Genomic DNA, 20,946 nt, shown 5'->3' on the forward strand with positions numbered 1-20,946 from the left:
TATTTGCTAAAAAATAAAATTTCTAACTCCTTTTTTTTTTCTTTCTTTCTTTCTGATAGCTGCCTGCCTTGTGCTTGGCTGTATGATTTTTCCTGATGGCTGGGATTCAGATGAAGTAAAAAGAATGTGTGGAGAAAAAACCGACAAGTACACTCTTGGGGCTTGTTCAGTTCGTTGGGCATACATCCTGGCTATTATTGGGATTTTGGATGCCCTGATCCTCTCGTTTCTGGCATTTGTTCTTGGTAACCGACAAGACAGTTTGATGGCAGAAGAGCTGAAGGCAGAAAACAAAGGTAAGATTGTTTTGGGTAACTCTTACCTCAGAACTTAAAGTGAAAAAAAAAAGTGATACTCCCCTTCTTTTCTATCAGGAACCACTGAGAATCTAATTTGCTGTACTTTTAAGATGTTGTCTGGGTCCCAAACTTTTCACTAGGCTCTAGAAGTTATTTAAAACTAAAATATAATATTAAATTAAAATCAAATTGTAATATAGATTACAATGAAAATGTAATATTTCTCCAAATTTATGTATTTATTTGTTTTGGATAGATGCAGAGAGAGGGTCACCTATAGCACTTCTCCCTGCAGATAGGGACCTGGGGCTTGAACCTAGGTCTTTGTGCATTGTACCATGTGCACTCAACCAGGATTGCAGGAGTGCCACCACTTAGCCCCTAAAATTACATAGTATTTTTATTATTACCTTCCTGAATCTCTGATCCAATATTAAATACATTTTTCTAATTTTTCTCCTCCCTGACTAAATTAATACCTGTGATACAACTTACATGGAGAGTGTTTCTTCACCATGTATTTCAGCTATTTCCCAGGTAGAAATATATACCTGGGATGTCTCTAAATATTATTTATAAATATCTTTATTGTTTTGTTCACAGTTGTTTTATCTGAATCTAGACTTGTGTTTTCAGAGAAAAATACCAATAGTGGTTCCAATTACTTACAGTTAAAAATCTCAGTTGTTGCCTAATTGCTAACTTCTAAATGTGTTATCTCATTAAAAGTTCTCAGTTTCATTTTCAAAAGAAAATACATTCTGGAGTACTTAGAAAGTAGCATCTCAATTGGTTAATAATATTAGATATTATGGTATGTCAGTAAAGCTAGTAAGTAAGTATTCAGGATGATTCTTTTGGTTTTCTTTTCAGATTTCTAAATAATCAGTTTCTTGAGAGAGAACTATGTTGCCTCTGTTTTGTTATAGACTTAGATTCATTTAACTTTTCCCTTTGGACTTATTATCGGCACTTTTAATGGAGTAACTATTGCTTCTAATTGCTTCTAGTTTTCATTCCTGATTGAGACCTAAATTTATCCTGGAATTATCAATCTAAAATTTAACTTAGGTTGGTCGGGCTGTAGTGCAGTGGGTTAAGCACCATGGCATGAGGTGCAAGGACAGGCTCAAGGATCCTGGTTCGAACCCCCAGCTCACCACCTGCACGGGGTGGGTTGCTTCACAGACTGTGAAGCAGATCTGCAAGTGTCTATCTTTCTCTCCCCCATCTCCCTCTTCTCTCTCAATTTCTTTCTGTCCTATCCAACAACAATAACAATGATAACAATAACTACAAGGACAACAACAATAACAAAAGGGAAAAAATGGCTTCCAGGAGCAGTGGATTCATAATGCAAGCACTGAGTCCCAGCGATAACTCTGGAGGCATAAAGTAAAAGAAAATTTAGCTTATTTCAAGTAGTTACTAGCTGCAGAAACTCTTTTCTTTCTTTTTTTAAGTTTTATTTTATTTGACAGGACAAAAATAAATTAAGGGGGGGAGGAGATAGAGAAGGAGAAAGATAGAACCTGCAGACCAGCTACACGGCTCCTGAAGCGCCCCCTGCAGGTGGGGAGCAGGGGCTCCTAGCCGGGTCCTTGAGCTTGGTAACATGTACACTTAATTGGGTGCACCACTGCTTCAGGAACTCTTCAGTGCTTCAGCAGACCTAGATTGAAGAATATGTTAATATCTACATGGATGTTACTTTTAACAATATTGTAGCAAGCTTTATATTTATCACTGATTGTGTTTGTAAACTATGAACTACAAAAAGGTAAAACTGAGAAGTCTGAAAGTGTAGCCGCTATCTACAAACCCTTTGTCTCCCTGATGTATAGGCCATCTACATATTTGTTCACTTGATTCTAGCAAAAAATAATCCTTTCACAGGAAAATGGTGCTGACACTTCCTAAAAACGCAACTTTTTCCTTCTTAAATTTTATGCCATTTCTAAATAGAAAGAATGGTATGAAGATAATAAATACACTTTATGAATCATGTTGAAGATTTTTTAATGCAATGCTGGGGGGTGAACAGAGGTCTCACACACAATATCACTAAATGGCCTTGCAGCTCAAATGTTCCATTTTTATTTAGAGAGACAGAGAGAGGAAGGGAGATAAACGGGAGAGATACCATAGCACCACTCCATCATCCATGGAGGTCCCTTGCTGTCATCCATGGTTTTCAGTGCGGTTCCAGGGCTTCAATCCAGGGCCTCAAGCATTGTGATATGCACAGTCTACCAGGTGAGCTTTCTCCCAGTTCCCAACAAATTACAGACTTATAGTGCTTCCACATGCATTAATTTGATGTCCCTCTTGTCTGTGTACATGGTTTCTTCTATTGGATCTAAAAAACTAAAACCAGTAACAATTTATCTGTATCAAATCAAATCCAGCAAAGTACCAGAAAGCATCATGCCATACTTAAGTTGCATATTTTTATTTCACAATTGACATTCCTTCGTCTGTAACTCTGAAAAGTTGAAAATCAACAGCTATAATAAGCAGGTACTTCAAAGCCTTATTTAATGGGATTTGTATAAAGTCAAACCAGGATTTCTAAGCCTTGTAGAAAAAGTGATAAAACCTGCATGTTTTATCACTTTTGAAATGGTACAAGATTTACAGGTGTTGGACAAAGTAACCTTTATTGTTTGGTTTTATTTAAACACTTGTTCAGTACTGCATCTGTCAAAGTTAGATTGTTTAAGGAAAGATACATCAGTAATTCTGTGTGTTTTTGTGTGATCATAGGTCCACTAAACAGTAGTTTAACAGTTTTCAAGTGCTATTAACAACCAAAGCAAAATATCATCAATGTGAACTAGATCCCTAAGGTGGGGGAATATCTTATTGAAATTAATTTTTAGGGACTGGGTGGTAGCACACCGGGTTAAGCACACATAGTACTAAACTCAAGGACCCATGCAAGGATCCTGGTTCAAGCCCCCAGGTCTCCACCTGCAGAAGGTGGTTTTTTCACAAGCAGTAAAGCAGGTCTGCAGGTATCTTTCTCGCTCACCTCTGTCTTCCTCACCTCTCTCAGTCTCTCTGTCCTATCCAAAACATTTTAAATAAAAAATTAATAATAAATCAATTTGTTGGGTTGGTTAGATAGCTCACCAACTTAGATGCCTGCCTTGCTATGTGTACTACCCAGGTTTGAACTCTGGTATCATATGCTAGGGCTACTTGCACTGGGAGCAGATCTGGTACTGATCTGTGTTTCTCTCTCTCTCTCGGTTTGAATGAAAATTGTCCCCAAATATTCCAATTTTGTTAAATCTCTAATACAAATATTTGCAAAATGAATAAGGAGAAGGAGGAAGAGCAGCCTAGAGCAGTGAAATCATGCTTATGTGTGGCTCTTCTTTCACAGCTGAAATTTACCACAAATATTCAAATACAAAATTGAGATAAAGAATTTTTAACAACTTTGAAGATGTGAGTGTTGTCTTAGAGGTAAATTCTGCAGGAGAAAGTCATCTATGGAGGTACATCAACTCTCACCATATTTTTATGAAAAATAAAAAGCAAATCCCCACTAAAGCTGAAAAGTGAAAATTTCTTATGTATCCAACTGACTTTATGCAGGTGTTGGTACATACAATACATTCAGTTGCCTGCTCGAAGTTTAGGAAACTAAACTTGCAGGCCAAACAGTGTGCTGTCTCTGGCTTTGGGGATAATAGTGAGTGGGCAGATATTCAGACTTGTTTTGAAGTTTGGCAGCTTGATTTCTAAATAAGCCAACAACAGTAAGCATTTAACCTTGATATACTGCTTAATTGCATATTTTAACACACTGAACTGTGAAGTCAATTTAATTATGTAAAATTAAAGTTTCATCAAGATAAAAAGGATTGGAAATAAAAGCTTCATTTTCAGTTTCATTCATTAATTGTAAAAAGATAAATAATTACATTTTTCCAGAGCTCCTGTGCCACAAATATCTCTTTCCTTATCTGACACCACTCATAAAGAAGTCTATTTTGGTATTTGTGTACATGTTCTGTGGAATTGCCTTATCAGATAACTGGGTCCTCTCATGAGCAGCTATAAAGTCATTTTGTCTTCTAGCACTTAAACTGTAAATGAGAAAACATGATTATCCACCAAGAGGTGACTTCAGTTACCATATGTTAAGAAGCTTAGGCTTTTAAATACTGTAGTAGGGGGGGTTAGAAAAATTCATTTTACAAAAACTCCTTTGGAACTCGATTTATGGTACCATGCCATGTCTTACCTGTAATGTGAGCAGCAATGTGGTGCTGGTACTGCCTGATGTGACCTAAAGACTAGCACATACAACTTAATAGTTCCAAAATTAAGTTTCCTCAGGTTGTTGAAGTAACTCACTTGGATAATGGGCTGCTTTACCATGTTTGAGAACAAGGTTTGAACCCAGCCCACATCACACTGAAGGAAGCTTCAGTTCTCTGGTCTCTTTCATTTTCTCTCTCTGCCTATCTCTAAAAAGATGATTAAACCGATTGTTTCCTCATTCAAAGACTCAGACTTGTCTAAATGGCATTTAAGGTTTCTTCTAGTTTTAAAATGTTCCAGTTCTGGGAACACCTTCAGAGGTGTCCCTTAAAGTTACTCTGAGAAAGCAGTCAGAGCTATCCCAGAATAATGACTACACTAAAAGTTCTTTTGTGGATATGTTAGCCATTCAGGGATGATAACTAAACAAGGGGAATAATAATGGTCAAGAGCTCTAGGATGCCCAAGATGTCTCTCCCTCTGAATCACATTGTCACAGCTCCATTCATTCACTCTGCCAAGAGTGGAATGAGTCAGGTTTTGAAACTTTGACTACAGAAGAGTTTCTTTCCTCGAGGAAACACTAACGAAAGACATGTCTCTGATATCTGATTACTGTAAAAAATGGCGACTAATCCCTAGCACGGCAAAAACAGTATCATCTGTTTTCCATCTACACCATGCCTCGGCCTCACGTGAGCTTAATGTGCAGCTTGGTGATACGAGAATCCGGCATGAAGCCCAGCCAGTCTATCTTGGCGTTACTCTCGATCGTACTCTGTCATTTCACAAACATCTCATAAAAACTGCAGCAAAGGTGGGCGCAAGGAATAACATCATTGCAAGACTGGCCAGCTCCTCATGGGGCGCGAGCGCTTCCACACTATGATCATCATCTCTGGCATTATGCTATTCCACTGCAGAATACTGTGCCCCAGTATGGTTCCGTAGCCTCCATGTCCACTTGGTCGATTCCAAATTATATTCCTCCATGAGGATCATTTCTGGAACCATCCATTCCACCCCGGTTCCATGGCTGCCAGTTCTTAGCAACATCGCCCCGCCAGATACTCGTCGGGATGTGGCATCATCTAAGTTCATTTCCCACATCTACGCTCGACTGGACCTGCCAATATACGCGGATATCTTCACCCACCCTGTCCAACGCTTGACGTGTCATCACCCAATCTGGTCCCCTATGCCTACACTGAACTTCTCTGTTCCAGTCTCTTGGAAACAGAGTTGGCAGTCAGCTGAGGTAAAGAACAAACACCTCATCTCAGACCCCTGCAAGCGTCACCCCGGCTTTGACCTAGCACGTTATGATTGGGCCCTCCTCAATTGCTATCGAACAGGCCATGGCCGGTGCGCCGCTATGTTCCATCGCTGGGGAGCCAGAGACGACCCGAACTGCCCCTGCGACTACAGACAGACTATGACCCACATAGTCAACGACTGCCACCTCTCCAGATTCAAAGGAGGTCTAGAAACTTTACATCAGGCTCAACCTGACGCTGTTGACTGGCTACGGAAGAAGGGAAAACGCTAGAAGAAGAAGAAGAAGAAGAAGAAGAAGAAGAAGAAGAAGAAGAAGAAGAAGAAGAAGAAGAAGAAGAAGAAGAAGAAGAAGAAGAAGAAGAAGAAGAAGAAGAAGAAGAAGAAGAAGAAGAAGAAAGAGTTTCTTTGTCTCACTGGATTCCAAAACTAGATGGTGTCCTTCACAGTGGGAAGAATCCCATGTCAGAACCAAAAACTTTGTTTCTGGTCTGATCTCAAGAACATCTTTATTATGGGCCTTTCAGCAAGTTCTTTAATATCTCAGAGCTATGGTTTCACTTTCTTTGAATAAGGGATAATAATGTAATAGCCAGCTCTACCTCCTCTGCAGAACCAGCAAAGTTCAGTTCTAGCAAAGTTCAGTTGAAGCATATGTATAAAAGCAGTCTCCATGAAAGATGATGAATGACATAGTGGGGGTTGTATTGTTAAATGGGAATCTGGGGAATGTTATGCATGTACAAATTATTGTATTTACTGTTGAATGTAAAACATTAATTCCCCAATAAAGAAATAAATTATTTTAAAAAAGCAGTCTCCAATAAATAGTATCTATTATATGTTTTACTTGTTACTAATTTTATCATATAACATTTTATTTGATCTTTGCAGTGATCAATGAAATAGTTATTATTCCGGTTTTACGTGTCATAAAAGCTCAGAAGAGTTAAACATGTCTAAATTTTCACAGCTAGAAAGGAATGGATCCAAGTCTCAAGCACAAATCATTTTACACAAGATGTCAAGTTCTTCTTTATATTACAGAATATGATGTAGTCAATATTTAATACTGGGTTGCTGAAAAAATCATGATTGTATTTCTCTGATTTTCTATGCAAAAATGCCTCGTGATATTCCCAACAACCCAACAGATGCTGAGACTATTGCTTTCAATGTGAGCAGTCAGTCTTGTGCAAGTATGGTTTGATCTTATTTTCAGTTGGTAGTTTTTACATAGTTATTAAGTCAAAACTTAATACACTAGAGGATGGACATCAGCCTTTAAAATAGATCATTTTAGGGCTGGGAGGTAGTGCAGAGATCTCAGGTTAAAAAATGGAAAAAGGAAAGCAAAACTACATAATTTATACCTTTTGGGATTTTACTCAAATGTAATGTTAGCTATTCTATCTAAAGTTTGACATGCACATATATTTCATCTAACCCAATATAAATGTACCTCTTTCTCTTAACTATCTTCTTCTCCCATAAAAGCTCCACAGAGACAGGAAAGCTATCATTCACTACTGTATCTCCAGCAACTGTAACAATACCTTCCGTATGTAGTCACTCAATAATTGTTTGTTGAAAAAGTGAACTGATGAATAAATTAACGAATCTATTCTATCTCATCAGAAAGTCATTCTATCATTTAATATTTTATATCCCTAGAAAGTTCTTGTTTCTGTTAAGTTGAAATATGCCTCCTTATAGTAATGTCTGTCCAATGCTAGCTCTCTTCTACTTGCAGCTAAAACACGTACTTAGAACCAGTTACTGTGTCTGTACGAGCTAAAGTTACACATTTGCCAAGGGGCATAGTTTCCTTTGTCCTGCTGGATGTCTGTGCATAGCCTTATTGTCACTGCCATCCTTTACCCACCCAAGAATGCAGAGCAGGATGCTACCTCTGGTGAGGAGAAAGAGAGAAAAGAGGATAACCAAATGTGTGGTGAAAGTGGTGGAATTTTACAGGAATTACTCATGGCTGTGTTACTAGAGAATATTTCCTTTATTTTCTCTCCATAATTAGATGTAATTTGGAAAACACCCAAATTTGCAAGATTGATGTCCATTCAAAAAATACATGCTGAGATCATGAATGTACTATACTGTGCTCAAAGAAGGTACTCTCTGGCACCCAGTTTAAAATTTTACCTTCAAAGTTAGTATTGTCCTCTGTGCTTTCCCTAACTAGTGGAATTCCACTTAGAAGTGTGTAAATCTGAGCAAAGGCACTGCTGACTTTAAATGACTGTCGCATGCTCCATCGTTTTCTATTATATTTCAGTGGCCAGAATTATTTTGACATTTTCAACAACAACAACAACAACAACAAATAAAGTTACATTCCACCTTCTGCATCCCATAAAGAATTTTAGTCCATACTCCCAGAGAGATAAGGAATAGGAAGTTTCCAATGGAGGGGATGGGATGTGGAACTCTGGTGTTGAGAATTGTATGGAATTGTACCCCTTTTGTCCCACAATCATGATGATCACTATTAAATAACTAATAATTTTTATAAAGAAAACTACAGACCAATATCTCTGGTAAACATAGAGGCTAAAGTATTGAACCAAATTCTAGCCAATCAGATACAGCAATATATTCAAAAGATTTCATGTCACAACCAAGTGGGATTTATCTCAGGGAAGCAATGCTGGTTCAATATATGTAAATTAATAAATGTGATCCACAACATCAATAAAGAAAAGCCACATGATTATCTCAGTAGATGGAAAAAAGGCTTTGACAACCTTCAACATCCCTTCATGATCAAAATGCTACCCAAAAATGGAAATAGGTAGAAAATACCTCATGATAGTGGAGTCCATACATAGCAAACCTACAGCCAACATCATACTCAGTGGTGAAAATCTGGAAGCATTCCTTCTCAGATCAGGTACTAGATAAGCCTGCAACCTATCACCATTACTATTCAACATAGTATTGGAAGTTTTTGCCATAACAATCAAGCAAGAGCAAGGAATTAAAGGGATACAGATTGGAAGAGAAGTCAAACTCTCCCTATTGGCTGATGCTATGATAGTATACATAGAAAAACCTAAAGAACCCAGCAGAAAGGTCTTAGAAATTTTCAGGCAATATAAAAGTATCAGACTAAAAAATTAACATACAAAAAGTGTTCCTCTATGCAAGCACTAAGTTAGAAGAAAAAGTAATCCAGAAATTAATCCCTTTTGCTATATTAGCATAAACAATAAAATATCTAGGAATAAACCAACAAAAGCAGTAAAAAACTTGTATACTGAAAATTATGAGTCACTATTCAAAGAAACAGAAAAAGATACAAAAAAGTGGAAAGATATGTTCATGGATTGGAAGAATTAATGTCTTCAAAATTACTATTTTCCCTAGAGCCATATACAAATATAATTCAATCTCCTTAAAGGTCCCACTAATTTTTTTTTATTCATGATATAACATTGAGTGACAAAATTATGAGATAACATTGTTCCCACCACCAGAGTTCTGTCCTCATTCCCTTCATTGGAAACTGCAGTAGTACTCCCAAGGTCACATATATGGGTAAATATTTCTATAACTATCCATATTTATATATATTTGCCTATGTTTTATGTTAATCTCTTCTCTTCCTTTCTAAGTAACACCTACATCATTGCTACTTCTGAATGCCTTTTCTTTTTCTTTTTCTCTGAGTCCTGATATAATTGTGAGCCTTCTGGTCATCTTCCCCTAACAGTTCTCTCCCTCTGGGAGGTATGGACCAAAATTCCTTTGGGGGCTTAGAATGTGAGAGGTCTGGCTTCTGTAATTCCTTCTTTGCTGGACATGGGTATTGGCAGGTCACTCCATATCCTAAACCTATTTCTGTCTTCCTTTTTCTTATTGATTTAATGATGATCAACAAGACTGTAAGCTAAAAGCAGTACAATTCCACACAATTCCCACCACCAGAGTTACATACCCCATCCTCTCCACTGGAAGCTTTCCTATTCTTCATCCCTCTGGGAGCGTGAAACCAGGATCATTATGGGGTGGAGAAGGCGGAAGGTCTGGCATCTGAATTGCTCCTCTGCTGGACATGAGCATTGACAGGTAGATCCATACTCCAAGTCTGTTTCTATCTTTCCCTCATGGGGTAGGAGTCTGGAGAGGTGGGGTTCCAGGACATATTGGTAAAGTCATCTACCCAGAGAAGTCAGGTTGGTGTCATGGTAAGTATCTGCAACTTGGTGGCTGAAAAGCATTAAGATATAAAGCAGAAAAAATTATTTAGTAAGCAGGAAACTATAGGTAAGAATATAGCAGATGCAATTTGTGGTCTCCATTTTGAAAAAACCTAGATATCTATTTTAAGTATATTCCAAGGGGCCCAAGACTTTGTTAATTTTACCTGATTCTGACAGCTGACATGCAGGTGAACTGGAAGTATTGTCTGGGGAGATGGTATCAGATTTTGAAATAGGACTAGAAAGCTGGATTTGGGGGGGCCGAGTGGTGGCACACCTGGTTAAGCGCACACATTACAGTGCACAGAGACCTGAGTTCAAGCCCCTGGTCCCCACCTGTAGGGGGAAAATTTTGCAAGTGGTGAAGCAGGGCTGCAGGTGTCTCTCTGTCTCTCTTCCTATCTATGACCCACTTTCCTCTCAATTTCTGGCTGTCTTTATCCAATAAATAAATAAAGATAACAAAAAAATTAAAAAAGAAAGCTGAATCTGGGCAGAGAGTAGCTCCCAAATATGGCAAGAGGATACAAATGTTGTTAATTTTAAACCTCATCGATTTGATCTGGGGCCCATATTCAGCACAGGAGCCTGTGTAACCTCTGCATCTTTGTAGGTCTGAGCTCGAATTCTGTGGTCATAGCTAGGCTTCACTTATTTCAGGACCAGTTTTCCTTGAGTGGAAGAGTATGTTGACCCAACCTCCCTTCAAAGAGTGGTGTAGTCCCTACCATTGTTGTTCCACACTGAGGGCAAGGTCCTGTAAAGGTCCACAAAGGTGTCTATTATGTTCCTTATAGAGATTACCAGTGACAGTGGAAAGAGTTATCTGTTAGAGATCTAGGGCCATTATGTCTATCCCAGGATTCCCTGACTAGGGCCCCAGATGATGGGGTGGGCTGGTTGTGACCAAAAGAGCCATCAGTAAGGTATGCCGACCTCTTGCCCTTATCCAGCTTTTGTAGTCCCTACTTTGTCTGGTAATGTTAGCCTTAGAGTGATGGAGGGAACGAAATAGGAAGTAGGTGAGTAGGGTAGCTAGGTCTAAGTAGACACTATTTGATTAAGTAATTAATTTTTTTTAAAGTATCATTGTTAGGTCTTCCTACTTCCTTTCTATACGTACTGAGTCACTGCAAACTATTGTGCACTTTTGCTTTACGCTATGTATTTTCCGCTAACTTAATATGCTCTATCTCATGGGCCCTGGTCTATATCTAGGTTCTGTGGCTTTATTAGGATGTGCACCACCTGAAGTGGAATGAAGGCATCCTATGACCTAGGAAAGGTCTCACCAAAGTAATGCAGCTGAAGGGTTGACATTCCATGCTTGGCAACTCTGGACACAATCTGAAGTAAAACATGTCATGGTGGTACTGGTTGCATTGATTTAGCTGAGATCAGCAGAAATAGTATCAAATGGTATGGATCAAGAGAAGCATGAAGCAAAAAGAGCAATGCCCAGAGGTTCCAGGGCTGGGAGAAATATGGGTTTTATAGACAATGGGCAAGGTTCCTGCTGTCTTAGAGTTTAAGAAGGCAATAGTTACTTTTATAGCCAAGTTATTTGGGAATTTGGTTTACTTTGAGAATCCCATAGTTAGGATTTGCTGTATCATGAAAGACCTCACCATGATTTATATATGTAATGCTATTTCCAAATAGCTATATCTTTTTTTTGGGGGGGGGAAGGAATCCTTTTCTTTTGTTTGTTTGTTTGTTTTTTATTTATAAAAAGGAAACATTGACTAAACCATAGGATAAGAGGAGTACAACTTCACACAATTCCTACCACCAGAACTCTTTATCCCATCCCTTCCCCTGATAGCTTTCCTATTCTTTACCCCTCTGGGAGTATGGACCCAAGGTCCTTGTGAGGTACAGAAGGTTGAAGGTCTGTCTGGCTTCTGTAATTGTTTCCCCGCTGAACATGGGCATTGACAGGTCAATCCATACTCCCACCCTGCCTCTCTCTTTCCCTAGTGGGGAAGGGCTCTGGGGAAGCAGAGCTCCAGGACACATTAGTGGGGTTGTCTGTCCAGGGAAGTCTGGTCGGCATCCTGTTAGCTTCTGGAACCTGGTAGTTGAAAAGAGAGTTAACATACAAAGACAAACTAATTGTTGACCAGTCATGGACCTAAAGGCTGGAATAGTGCAGTTAAAGATTTGGGGGGGTCCTCCATTTTATAGATAGTTAGTAGGCATATTTTAGTTATATTCCAAAGGGCCTGTGGCTATACCAGTGTTTGTTGTTGTTGTTTTTTGCCTAAGCCTTAAATCTGATATGCAGGTGGATCCTAATTATTTTCTGGGGAGATGATGTCATAGCTGGCAGAAGGACCAGAAAGCTGGATCAGGGAAGAAAGTAGCTCCCAAATATGGGAAAGGGGTATAAATATTGTTGATTGTAAAAACCATGAATTTGATCTGATCTGGGGCCTATATTCAGCTTAGGAGTCTATGTGACCTCTGCATCCCTGTAGATCTGAGCTCACATTCTGTGGTCATAAGTAGGAATGTTCCAAGCTGCCCCAATATCAGGACCCATCTTCCTCAGGTGTAGCATAGAGTATATTGTCCAGCCTCCCTTCGGGGGATGGAACATTCTTTACCATTGTTGATCCAAGTTGAGGGCAAGGTCCAATGGGGGCCCACAAAGGGGTCTATTGTGTTGTTCCTGATAGAGATGACCGGTAACAATGGAGAGAGGGATTTATTCAAGTTCTAGGCCCATCATGTCTGTTTAGGAATCTCAGGACTCCCCGATTAAGGCCCCAGCCAAATAGCTATATCTTATATACTGACAAAAACAGTTACTTCTGGTTTTCCTGGTCTAAGATTATAGGTGATTTAACATTTCAAAGAAAAAGCCATTAGAAATGTTTTAACAATTCCGGTTGCTGTTAAAATTCAATCAGGTTGCCAATTTGAAATCTTAAGTGCTTAGATTGAAGGAATCTCAGATCTGGGGTTTCCAGATATTCAATTTATTTTCCATTCTATTTCTTTTTTTTAAAAAAAATTTATAAAATGAAAATATTGACAAGATCATAGAATAAGAGGGGTACAGTTTCACACAATTCCCACCACCAGAACTCCATATCCCATTCCCCTCCTTGAAAGCTTTCCTATCCCTCTGGTATGTATATATCAGGGTGTATATATCAGGATATATCTCTGGTATATATATCAGGGTCATTATGGGGTGAAGAAGGTGGATGGTCTGGCTTCTTTAATTGCTTCTGCTCTAAACATGGACATTGACAAGTCAATCCATACTCTCAGCCTGTCTCTTTCTTTCCCTAGTGGGGCAGAGATCTGGGGAGTCGGGACTCCAGACACATTGCAGGATCATCTGCCCAGGAAAGTCAGGCTGGCATCATGATAGCATCTGGACCCTGGTGATTGAAAAAGATTTAAGGTATAAAGCAGAACAAATTGTCGAATAGTCATGAACCTAAAGGCAGGAATATTGTAGATGAAGATTTGGGTCTCCATTTTGGAAAAAGCTAGTGGTTTCCCAGCCTATTTCTATCTTTCCCTAGTGGGGTAGAGCTCTGGAAAGGTGAAGTTCCAGGACACATTGGTGAGGTCCTCTGCTCAGGGAAGTCAGGATGTAATCAGAGTAGCATTTGCAACTTCCAGAAAGTTTTTTTAAGAGAAAGAATAAAAACTACAAATGTTTATCTGGAACCAGAAAAGGCCTAGAGTTGCTAAAGAAATCTTGAGAAAAAAGAACAGAATTGAAGGCATCACACTCCCAGATCTCAAACTTTATTACAGGGCCATTGTAATCAAAACTGCTTGGTATTAAAAGAAAAATAGACACAGTGACCAGTGGAACAGAATTTAGAGCCCAGACCTAAGCCTCCACCCCTATGGACATCGAATTTTTGACAAGGGGGTCCATACTAATAAATTGAGAAAAGAGAGTCTCTTCAACAAATGATGTTGGAAACATTAAGTTGAAATATACAGAAGAATGAAACTGAACCACTACATTTCACCATACACAAAAGTAAACTCTAAATGGACCAAGGACTTGGATGTTAGACCAGAAACTATCAAATACTTAGAGGAAAATATTGGCAGAACTCTCTTCTATCTAATTTTTAAAAAATTTTTATATTTATTTTCCCTTTTGTTGCCCTTTTTATTGTTGTTGTAGTTATTGTTGTTTTTATTGATGTTGTCGTTGTTAGGACAGAGAGAAATGAAGAGAGGAGGGGAAGACAGAGAGGGAGAGAGAAAGATAGACACCTGCAGACCTGCTTCACCACCTGTGAAGTGACTCCCCCGCAGGTGGGGAGCCAGGGGCTCGAACTGGGATCCTTAGGCCAGTCCTTGTGCTTTGCGCCTTGTACCACGTGCACTTAACCCGCTATGCTACCACCTGACTCCTTCTTCTATCTAAATTTTATAAGCAGCTTCTTGACACAAGTCCAGTTGTAAGGAAAACAAAAACAAAAATAAACTTATGGGACTACATTAAAAAGCTTTTGCACAGCAAAAGAAACCACCACCCAAAAAGAGACTCCTTAAAGAATGGGAGATCACTGCATGCCATATATATATAGATAGATAGATAGATAGAGAGAGAGAGAGAGAGAGAGAGAGAGCTCACCAAACTCAGCAAAAAAAAAAAAAGATTTTTTTTTTAATGACTCCATCCAAAAATGGGGAGAGAATATGTGTTTTCACCCCAACAGGAGTTTGTAACTATTAGCATATAAATGACGTCAGCCTGAGACATAAGAAAATATATAAAAGGCACAGACTTGGAGCAAGCCAATCTTTTTGGCTATTGCTTCTTCTCCTGGTCAGAAGCATCTCGACGGAGGTGCTCTAGGTATCCGCCATGGCTATTTCTCCTGGGAACTGAACACATGTGACTCTGCTAGCTGGTAAACCTTAAAGACCCCTCTACTGTCATGAGCAACCTATACCTCAGCTAAAAATTGTTTATCTTATGGGACTAAACTTTTGATAGCTATACTCAGACTTCATGGACCTAGCGTACTCTTAATCCCTGATGACAATTGCTTGTTTTGCCTTTTACCTGTTTCGCCCTAATAAAACCTTTTATTGTTTAAACCGTTCCCAGCTCCCTGCTGTGAATCCTTTCACACACCGCAGCTCCCCCAAAACCTTTTTTAAGTTAAAGTTACAACAGATATGAACAGAATATTCACGAAAGAAGAGATCCAAAAGGCTAACATACATATGAAAAAAAATGTTCCAAGTCTTTGACTATCAAAGCAGTGCAAATAAAGACAACAATGAGATACCATCTCAACCCTGTGAGAATGTCATTCATCAAAAATGATAGCAACAAGAAACAACCTAGGTGTTTCCAGCCTAGATAAGTAGCTAAGAAATCTGTGGTCTGTACACACAATGGAATACCACTCAATTATTAAAAATGATGAGTAGCCAAGAGATTTGTGGTCTGTACACACAGTGGAATACTAGTCAACTATTAAAAATGAATTCACTTTCTTCACCTTCTCAGATGGAGCTTGAAGGAATCCTGTTAAATGAGATAAACCAGAAAGAGAAGGATGAATATAGGATGATCTCACCCATGGGCTCAAGCTGAGAAATAAGAACAAAAAGGGAGTCGGGCATAGTGCAGTGGGTTAAGCGCAGGTGGCACAAAGCACAAGGACTGGCCTAAGGATCCCGGTTTGAGCCCCTGGCTCCCCACATGCAGGGGAGTCGCTTCACAAGCAGTGAAGCAGGTCTGCAGGTGTCTATCTTTCTCTCCCCCTCTCTGTCTTCCCCTCCTCTCTCCATTTCTCTCTGTCCTAACATCAACAACATCAATAACAACAATAATAACTACAACAATAAAAAAAACAAGGGCAACAAAACAAGGCAAGAAAAGGGAATATAAAGAAATAAATATAAAAAATATTTAAAAAAAAAGAAAGAAGAACAAAAAGGGAAACACAAAGCAGAACTTGGACTGAGTTTGATGTATAGAAACATAGTTGTTATCAACATCAGGCAGAGTAGGCAAGAACATGGTGCAAAAAAATATATTGCTGAGGTAAATAAATGCTGAGATTACTTGCAGAAACATGTATTATCTCTATTAGTGCCTCACAAAATCTATCTTACTTATCGGTTATCTCCACTGTTTCTGGAACAGAGTAAGTGTTCAATAAAATTGAGCATTTATCGTTATTGATTTGATTAAACCAATCCATGAAAAATGCAAATAATCAAATATCCCCATTTAACATAGCTCTGTATATGGCAGCAGTTGTCCCTTAACTTCACTTATAGTACAGGAAATAAATTTCCATTCACATTACACAGAAATGTATTTTTATATAGTCAAAATATGTATAATAAATAATATACTGTAACTGCCTCTGTAAGCAAATCACTGCACTTTTGTAGGCCTCATTAAAGCAATCAAAAAAGTGTAATGTGTGTTTGCTATGTGCTGATCAGTTGACAAAACTGTAGTGTTTGACTCTAAACATTTTGTGTACAAAGCCCAATGATACATACTGGGAATTAAAAAGGAGTAGAACAAGCTTTGTCTTTTTGCAGAGGACATTAATTGTTAGAGGTACTAGATTATTTCTGAGCTTCAGTTCCAATCTTAAATTTGCAGCTTTATGGGAGTACTTTGTTGGTTCTACCTCTGTAAGGATAAAGAGAGAGAGAATGCTGATTCCTGACAGCCTGCATACTCCTGCACCAATGAAAGATGATGCATCTCAAGGACAATTTGACACGCAAGGTTTCATCAGCTGGGAGGATTTTTTTTAAATCAGCTTATAGAAAAATATCAGTTAGTCTATTAGTGTTACATAAGATCACGACTATGAAAAAGTGAGAAATGAGATCTGAAGTAAGGATAAATCAGAATGATAAATGAGGTGGGAGAGTTTTCTTTTAATTGCTGGCACATTTATTTTAGAGCAACATATTTAAATATCTAAACTCTGAGAAAGAGTGCCTTGTAACTGCCAACATTATCACTCCTGAACCATGTCTTTAGTCAATCAGCTAGCTGATACTGAGCAAGTGCTATGTTTATGCGTGCCACTGACTTTTCCTTTCTGATTTACTGCACACACAATCTGAACCTTGAATTTAGTGGTAAGAGAAATCAGCTTGGTCTGAGTAGATATCATCTCCCTAATTTAACTTGACCATGTCACCTCTGATGGTGTGCCTAAAATAATTAGGAGGTGAAATGTTAATTCTGGCAACTGCCACTCGATACTGTGTGCAAGTTGATGTGCTGTCAAAGCCCACAAAAGTGACAGTGACAATGTTGTCAGGAGATCTGGAGAGCAGAATTCAACTAGGGAAAAAAGCAGCCACAGTGTCAGTGTCAGTCACCCCTACATATGTTGTGACAAAGCCACCAGACAAGCTGGTCACTGGAGTGAAGCCCAGACTGGAGAAGCTGGGTACAGCTCATCATCACATGGCAGGTGAGGTTACAACCCGTACTCTGACTATCACTTTAGTAAGGGAACAACTTCTAGAGAAAATCTAAAATGACTTTCTCTTGTTCCAAAGAAATTGACAAGCATGCATACTCAGTTTGCTTGCCTGATGATTGCTCACCACATGCTAATCTTATAGTGACAATGTGCAAAGTCAACCATATAGTTTCTGACTGTTCACATAGGAAAATTCTTGTGCTTCTAATTCATGTTATTGGAAGATATATATTGTTTTTTTTTCTTGCAGCTAGAGAAATAGCTCAGCTGGTAGAGCACAGAACTTGCATGCCTGAGGCTTCCAGTCAGATTGTTGGTACTGCATATATCGGAGTATTGTTCTGGCTTTGACTCTTTTATGTGTAATTCTCTATCTCATACACAGTAGTAAAACAAATAATTAAGACATATTTCCCCTACCTGAGCCAATGGAGTGCAAAGATATAACTTAAATCAGTAACAGATAAAATTATTTTAAGTTTATATCACTTAAAACAGGGTAACAGATAAAGCTATCTTGACATCCCTTTTTCAGAAAATTCTTCTAAAATTATGAACAATTTATATTAATTTTGAAATTATTTTTGCTTAGCCTGCACAAAAGTCTTAGTGGTAAGCTTAATAACTGGAAATATTAAATGGTAATGACTACCTTTCTCTTCTCATTTTTATTAAATGTTAAACCTAATGAATGCTAAAATGCAATAAAATTTAAGAACATAATAATCACCTGGGGAGCTTTAAAAAAATTAGTTCTTGAGTCCCACCACATATTGTCTAGTCCAATTAGTGTGAAGTAATGAAACCTCCCCCAGGAGGTTCTCTGGTGTAACCAGGACTGATGACTAATATGTTTTATTCAATTTATGAAGGAGGTTGAGGCAGAGGAAAGCAAGAGCATTTCATCAGTTTGAACTTTTTAAAAAATTATGTTAAGCGAGTTTGAAGTTTTATAGTTAGACATTAGTAGACAACCAGTGATATATAGCCAAACTTTGTTCAATAACAGGCTAGTTAGCCATATTTCTGATAAAGTTTCATTGATGCCTTTTGAGAAAACAGAATTTTTGCCAGCCCTAGAAGACAAACTCATGCCACCTTTTCACTCTGTAAACTTGGACACATGTCTCTAAGGCTCTAGTGTCCTCTGTAAGCTCAGTGATAGAGCCTGAATGAGCATTTTTTGTAAGTAAGATTTAGATAATGCATGTAAACTGTCACAGCTGACACATCACTTGCTTCTATTTTTAGAGCTTTCATTTTCTACAGGCGCCTTTATATTCATGCAGTCTGAAATACTCAGCCCAACCATGTTGCTTTACTCTTTCCCTTTGATCCTCATAGCTCTTGGCTATTGCAATGGAGGTTTCATTAAGATCTAGAAATTGCTTTCTCTGTATACTTAAATTCAGTCTGGTAGGCCAATAAAAAAAATTAACAAGACTGGTGATGGGTAGTATGTTGGTTGGGGATTTAGCCACTTCATAATCTTCCTACATATAGCTGTAGCTCATGAGAACTTCCTTTATGTTTGCCATCCAGAGAGCTGGTTTTGTAAATTTGATGACAGCCAATAAGGAGAGTTCATAATACCCTGGTTCATCCTCATTCCTGACAATGTTAGCCATCTTCAAGAATTCTGTCACTGATTTTTTCTGAATAGGAGAGGAACAAACTTGAGGTCTAAGATATGTGTGAAACATGTTCTTCAGAAGTGATGAAAGAAAGGGATTCTACACAGGCAGAAGTAACAAAGACAAGATTCCACTGAATGTAAAAGAAAACAGTCACTTTAATTCTTAGTAGGTTGATTAAAGGTTAATGCTGTTAACATTGTTGGGCCCTGTATATTGATCAGAACACACCATTAGTTTCTTAACCATAAACATGACAGATGACATTCAGGTACTGGCAAACATAAATTGTAAAAATGTAACTAGGAGTTAAATTGAGGGGAGCACTATTGCTATTATTCAAAACTATTTTCACTCTGGCATCTTCTCCTGATGCACTTATTTTAAATTTTATTTATTTTTATTATCTTTATTTTTTAAATTTTTTATAAAATGGAAATGTTGACAAGATGTTTATTTTTTTATTGAATAGAGACAGCCAGAAATTGAGAGGAGGAGGGAGTTAGGGAGAGAGACAGACAGATACCTTCTGCCCTGCTTCACCATTTATGAAGCTTTCCCCCTACCGGTGGGGGTAGGGGCTTGAACTTGGGTCCTTGCACATTGTAACACATGCGTTCAACCAGGTGGACCACAACCCAGCTCTTGCAATTTTGAGTAATAATTCTTTCTTCATCAGCTAACACATGCCTACTAGTAATACCTACAACAGAACTCATCATTATTTCTATTTAGGTAAAAGGTTTAGGTAGTAGTTATAAAATTTAATAAATATAATATTTGCCTGGGAAGCTTTGTTTATTGTCTAATAATGGCTTACAAGATTATAAGATTGCAGGATATATGGAATCGGGCGGTAGTGCAGTGAGTAAAGCACATGTGGCAAAAAGTGCAAGGACCAGCATAAGGATCCCGATTTGAACCCCCAGTTCCCCACCTGCAGGGCAGTCACTTCACAAACAGTGAAGCAGGTCTGCAGGTATCTATCTTTCTCTCCCCCTCTCTGTCTTCCCCTCCTCTCTCCATTTCTATCTGTCCTATCCAACAACAGCGACAACAATAGTAACTACAACAACAAGGGCAACAAAAGGGAATAAATAAATAAATATTTAAGAAAAAAAATATTGCAGGGTATAGTTCCACATTTCACTTGCCACTAAAGAAAGTTCTGGTATGTTTATTTTAAATATAATAAAGTAACCTGGGCTACTTATTTTAAGTGAATGGAAATTTTGGCTTGAGTAATTTTGATTCTCATGGAGTTTTTCATTTTTTTAAGTAATCTTGGTTTGCAAAACTGTAATATTTTAGAAGTACAATTTCACACCTCTTCAAACTATGCTACTACACCACACCTACCACCAAAGTACTAATATCCTTTCACCAATGTCCTTTGAACCCTTCCACCTTTGCAACCCAGTGAGTCTGTGTTCATTTAATTTTGCTTTTATTCCCTTGCTTTGTCTCTTTATGTAGCCCTTATGGGTGAGATCATTCTATACTTTCCTTTCACATACAGCTTTGGTAAGTCTAAGAAACAATACTGAAATCACTACTTCATTTTAAAAGAAAAAATAGAAGGTAGACCCACAAAGTTAATAGAAAAAGTATTTATTAATCCTGATATCTAAAGGTGCAGTAGGGCTAAGTATATATTAATAATATATTCAAATACAACTGAATTGTGTCAAAATAGAGCTGTTCCTAAAGCACAAAGACCAGGTGACAGACTGGGAAAAAATATGTGGGGTCTTTCAAACCAACAAGTGTC

At 38.2% G+C, this 20,946-nt stretch overlaps 1 protein-coding gene across 2 annotated transcripts in view; it reads left to right on the forward strand.

The window, feature by feature from the left end:
• Positions 1-20,946, forward strand: part of LHFPL3 (LHFPL tetraspan subfamily member 3) — a 712,959-nt gene that overhangs the window by 507,767 nt on the left and 184,246 nt on the right. For both annotated transcript variants that reach the window (XM_060196374.1, XM_060196373.1), the window contains exon 2: positions 60-296. In XM_060196374.1, coding sequence (XP_060052357.1) covers positions 60-296 — 237 coding nt within the window. The remainder of the gene's footprint in view (positions 1-59; positions 297-20,946) is intronic.

Source organism: Erinaceus europaeus, chromosome 8, assembly GCF_950295315.1.
Source record: "Erinaceus europaeus chromosome 8, mEriEur2.1, whole genome shotgun sequence".
NCBI lineage: Eukaryota > Metazoa > Chordata > Mammalia > Eulipotyphla > Erinaceidae > Erinaceus > Erinaceus europaeus.